The sequence below is a fragment of the Eimeria maxima genome, genomic scaffold, assembly GCF_000499605.1.
Source record: "Eimeria maxima Weybridge genomic scaffold, Emw_scaff185, whole genome shotgun sequence".
Lineage (NCBI taxonomy): Eukaryota > Apicomplexa > Conoidasida > Eucoccidiorida > Eimeriidae > Eimeria > Eimeria maxima.
The window spans coordinates 1-5,356 of NW_013564755.1; the positions used below are offsets into that span (position 1 = coordinate 1).

Here is a 5,356-nt window from a genome sequence, read left to right on the forward strand (position 1 = left end):
CAGGTAGCAACGCCCAGATGCAATGATTAATGCTTCCCACCTGCGCGTAAGCCATATGCTGGCTAGTTTTAGTACATACTCTTCGCCATGTCACAAGACGGAAAGTTGGTGTGTGGACAGAGCACAGGGTTGATTGCTTCAGTTCATGTGACGAGTGGAATTGTTCCACGGAAAAAAGGCAACGCTCAGCTCGCGAAGCTTCGAAGCTTTACACCACGCTCACAAACCAAGATTCGGGTTCCCTACACACACAATCGAGCCCTTCGTGCAGATGCTTGTGTAGCGTCAACCAACCCGTCCGACGCCAGCCAACACGACCGCAACCTTGTTGCACAAGCCTTCAACTGCCCTCCAAGGGCTCGTAACAAGCTATGTAACGTCTTCCACCTGAGCTGTACCATTACGGCCACGGACGGTGCTCAGGGGGCCTGAGGGCGCTTATTTGCAAGCATGCGGCAAGCACACCCAGACTCCCAGCTACATATTATTCCCTGTCCTCGCCTCCCCCAGTTGTGCCTGTGTCTTTGCACTGATCCCTGTTCAAGAGCCGTAGCCCTCCATAGATGGATGGGGTCGTGGCCCCTACTTTTATACTCACCTCATCCCGCATGACTCTCAGCTTAAGCGCAAGCCGTCCCAATAAATTCTCCCGTTCCCTCAGCAGCCTGTAGCTACTGTGTGAGCTAATCCCCTTCAGCACCTTTATCAGGGCAGCAAGCAAGAACCAGTCAACTGCAAGGGTGAAATACAATACCCTTAAAACAATGCAAGCTACGCAGGCAACACCGTATCGAAATTCCTGACAGACACCATCATTTGCAGAAGCACCAGGGCCCCTGTGGAGGACGTGGCAAATCGTCCATCACGCAGTACAACAGTATTGCCACTGTCATGTACACCTCACACAGCAACCGGCTTTGGCTACATGCGTGCTGCGCGTTGGGTCCAATTGCACTTTCATCGAAGTCCTCTGCGTCGTTAGTCCACAGACCTAGGCAACTAGCAAGAATGACCATACGTCGAATGTTCAACTGTTCCAGTTCAGCAATGGATCCTGCTCAGCCATCTGCTGGAGCAGGCTCAGCTCTGTGCACATATCTAACGCACCGTCTGTTCCACGACGCACACGCGCTGCATCCTTGGTCTAGTTTGGTACGGGACGATACCAAAGATTGGACAGGAGTGTCTTGAGTATCGTGTCGCTTCCGGCTGCGCGGCCTGAGCACAACCGGAAACGACACAATACTCAAGACGCTCCTGGCCAACCGCTTGGGGCTGTTTCTGAAACACCCGGCGCCTACACATACACACACGCACCATACACCCTCGCGCATACTGCACAACACAAACAACTTTGCACGGCAACTTTGCCGTCGACACCATGCAGCGAACCTGGCACTGCCACATCCATTTCCCTGACCGACGCCACCTCACCAGCAAAAGAGTGGAACGGGTCCGCTGTGGCAACAGCCACAGCGGACCCGTTCCACTCTTTTGCTAAACCCTTCGGCATGCAGTCCACCGATCTGCCATTGCCTTGACCACTCCACAACTGCCAATAACGAATCCACCGGCTAGCAACTCGAACCCACCGCCAGCCGGGCATATTCTGCCCTTTCGAACCAATTGGACTTTCCTGGTACAACCTCAAGCACTGCCGTAGACAGCATACTACACCTTCACACCTTACGACTCCAACTGTCCTATGACATGCACCACTGCAGAAATACCCATCTCCGCGCCATAGCCCTCCACATACACTCCCGTGTCACCCATTGGGCCTTACATATCCCATGGCACACGCAGCTAATCCACCACCCTTCTCATCCTCACTTGACTTTCCTTCTCCTTAACATTTCCCCGAACCTCCGACACTTGACGACACCGCTATCTCACAGCCCTAGGCGAAAACCAACAACCACCATCGTATGTCGCATATCCACACATCCGCCAATCCAGCACTGCATCAGGCTCAGCTATCGACAACACAGCTCCCCACTTCTGAAACTTCTTTTAAGCACATCCTGCTGGACGGCATGCTCATGGCGACACTCCAGCATTCGCTGCACAACATCCAGGCACTGCATCCGAAAACACCAGCGACTGTTGTGAACGTTGAAATCGTACAGTAGGCACCGGAGCTTTTTTGTTGTGTGCTAGGCTGCCCACGAGGAACCCATTTTTATCCAGCTGTATTATATGTAGGCACAGCTCCATCAGCAATCACAAGCGTGCTGATGCTTGCGCAAGCATTCACAATGTGTGCACAAATTTGTACTGAACACAGTTAGGCACCGTACGCGGCAGCCGTATGTGAGGTGCGTCTCTAGATGACATTCACTTATGTTGCAAGGAAAAACAATAGTACTGGGGAAGTACTGGAAGGCTCAGGCTTATTCAGATCACACACCTAAACTTTATTTTAAAGGTCTCATGGAGTGCCATTCTGTTTTGCGTAGATGCAGCGATATTGGAGTCGACATATATGTGAATGAGACAGAGACCCACGGGGCATATCCTCCCGTACGCAAGTACCTGTACGCATGTGAGCACTGCACTTGTGCAGCCCCCCATAACTTCTCAGGAAATGCGATGTGCTGCCATGCTGACCGCACCCACGAAGGGACCCTTACGTACAGGCCTTGCCTCTCCACGAATTCAATCTGCAGTGACCGATTTCTGATCTCAGGCGACCCTGAACGATAGTCTGCTTAAACAACACGTGATTCTCCGAAATTCGCCACTGTCGTTGGCAGCTTGTAGCTAGCTGTCGCTCTCCTACTCCGGTGCTCGCAACTCTTTGCTACACCCAATAAAGACTAAATTTTAAGCATATGAGACAACGCCCGCTCACCAATGCATGCAGGCCTGTAGACAGCGAAGCACCCGCCTCACTGACCTACACCGGCTGATCTTTGCCAGCAGCCCCAGCAGCCCTGATGCACCGTCGTCAAGCCTCTGGCCATGCCATCGAACAACCCTTCCACTGTCCTGCACGCGTGTCTAGCAACCTGTACGGAACGCCTGCACACCACGGTGACCGATACGTAGGGTGCACACCCTGCTTACCGGTCCCTTGTCCGTCCACCCTCCAGCGCTACTAGCACAGATAGCTCCAGCTCCTTCACGGTGCACAGCCACAAAAAGCAACACGAATTGTAGTAATAGAATGCGCGCGGTAGCCCTCCACACGCACTGCCGTGGCGGTCCTGGTCAGTTCACTGGTGCAAGGCAACATACACTCAAGACAATATCCTTGTCAAACATATTGAATAGTCCTTCTTGTTAGCGTTTATCAAGACCCTCAATGCACCTACAGTTGAAGGCTGCCGTGGGCGAAAGCAAAAAGCCCCCGTACGCCAAAAATCGAACAATTCGACCGTTCGAGAGTGGGCTGCCTAAGGCTCAAGCGTGTAGAGCAGAGTGTCGTGTTTGCTGCGCATCCAATGCACCCCCACGACAAGAGCTGAATGTGCACCCCCTTTCAAGCCGACAGTGAGCAGTCAATATACGGAACGCACTGCACCAAAGAGGCAAATGCGCCCTTTCATCGTCTGCCCAAGCTCCTGCCCATTTAGCGGGGTCAACCAGCGTGTATTCAACATGAATACGCCTCCTGGTCCTGGGCACAGCAATGACCGCCGTTTCTAAACTGTCTGCTGATGTTGTGGACCAAGAGGCAACTGAAAAGGAACAACCCAAACGGTTGTACTTATCGGCCTTCTTTCACAAGCTTTGCATTCCACCTGCAGATAGTTTTCCGCACGTAAGTGCGGAAAACTATCTGCCCCCGCTGCACACGTAAGTACCCACCAGTGCACTGCGATCACCCTTCAGGGCAACTAAGTGAGGAAGCCAAAGGCTCTACAAACACGAAGCAGGCAACATATCAATGACTGCATTTCCCCTGGAATGCAAGCTACATCTGGAGGGGATATACAACCTTTCCAAAGCTATTGGCTCATGCTCTGCAGCGCCAGCAACATGCCAGCATCCCGGTATTTCCGCTAGCTTAGCTGTTCTTGTCAGAAAGACGTAGGCAATGGTGACCAGCCAGCCAAGTATATACTACTAGCGTCCGAACCGTCGGCATAGGTTCCTAGCAGCTTGCACCACTTCGCTGGCCTGGGTCACAGCGCGATACACACGGCAGACCCGTATATGCTCGAGATATAGTGCTTTGGCAGGCCCTGCAACTGTTTAGTGAACCGTCTCCGTCGGCGAATTGACTCGGAGTGTCACACGAAAATGTTGTGTGCAAACAGCGCCGATGCTTCACTGCTGTTCTGTCTTAATTATTGCTACCGCAAACGCATTACGGCTGTCAGGATATTGCGAGAGTAATCCTGTTCGCGCAAAACTCGTTCAATTGGACTGTGATGTAATGTGTCCACACCGTGACGGTTACTGCACCAGTGTGGTAATGTTACTCAGGTCCATCAATACTACCCTCCCAAGTAGTCACTGTTGGACGTAAACTGGTAACCTGAGCTCTCCACACAAGGAGACTCGGCACAATCCTCCCGCTGAACCGCCTTGCCCATCCTTCAACTTCGCAAGAATGTACAACGACGGATTATAAGGAGAAATACAAAATGCCAGTCCCACCATCAAGTTATTGTCGTACAAAGCCCTTTGTGCCAACCCTCGGGCAGAGAAGCCCAAAGCAACAGGGAAACCGTACTAGCTCGTTAGTGTTCTTTGTCCGACTACTTACGGGGCATTCCTCGTCGCCACCCTCTGCAAGCCTTCGTGATTGTACCCCATGCTCATGGTTAGCTTTACGGGACCTCAGTACGATGAAACAGAGCATGACAAGGTAAGCCACACCCAACGATATCAACAACGAGGAGAGTACAGTGAGGCGCAACCTGTGGCGCCGCGCTGTGCCGGCCAATGTATCGCCATTAAGGACAACATTCGGCTGATTTTCGGCTAAATTGTCGATCGAAGGTACGGCGAATTCACCGTGTAGCACCTGTAGGCCGCCCATTGCCACTGCAACAGGAAGTAATGATACGGCAATGAGCAAGGCAGAGAGGGACATTTTTGCTGAACAGGACAAGTGCACTTTTCCTCCGTTACGCGAAGAATACGAACATAAACGTCAGGGCGAGGCGAACGTATCGAACGATAGGTTTTTCAAGCAGGTTCTCCTGGAAGCTTGAGTTCGATGGAAGCCTAGCGAGTACTGCGAGCTCCTGGCGAGATACCCCGCAGAGCTTTGCACTGTAGCCATGCGATGGAAAGGCCCAAGCGTTTGCACGTTGCTGAAAACTACAGGCTGTTTTCATACGAGGCTTTTTACATACTTTTTTGTGCTGTACGTCCAACCCTCTGGCATTTTCAGTGGAGC

At 52.2% G+C, this 5,356-nt stretch overlaps 1 protein-coding gene across 1 annotated transcript; it reads right to left on the reverse strand.

Moving 5' to 3' along the window:
- Nucleotides 1–484: 484 nt before the first annotated feature.
- Nucleotides 485–5,047, reverse strand: EMWEY_00020290 (hypothetical protein; the record flags this gene model as incomplete). Its single annotated transcript, XM_013480363.1, has 9 exons — nt 485–799; nt 1,108–1,297; nt 1,691–1,781; nt 2,904–2,958; nt 3,070–3,122; nt 3,522–3,683; nt 3,810–3,862; nt 4,085–4,125; nt 4,718–5,047. 9 exons carry the CDS (start codon nt 5,045–5,047, stop codon nt 485–487), a joined length of 1,290 nt encoding a protein of 429 aa, XP_013335817.1.
- Between the last annotated feature and the right edge of the window lie 309 nt (nt 5,048–5,356).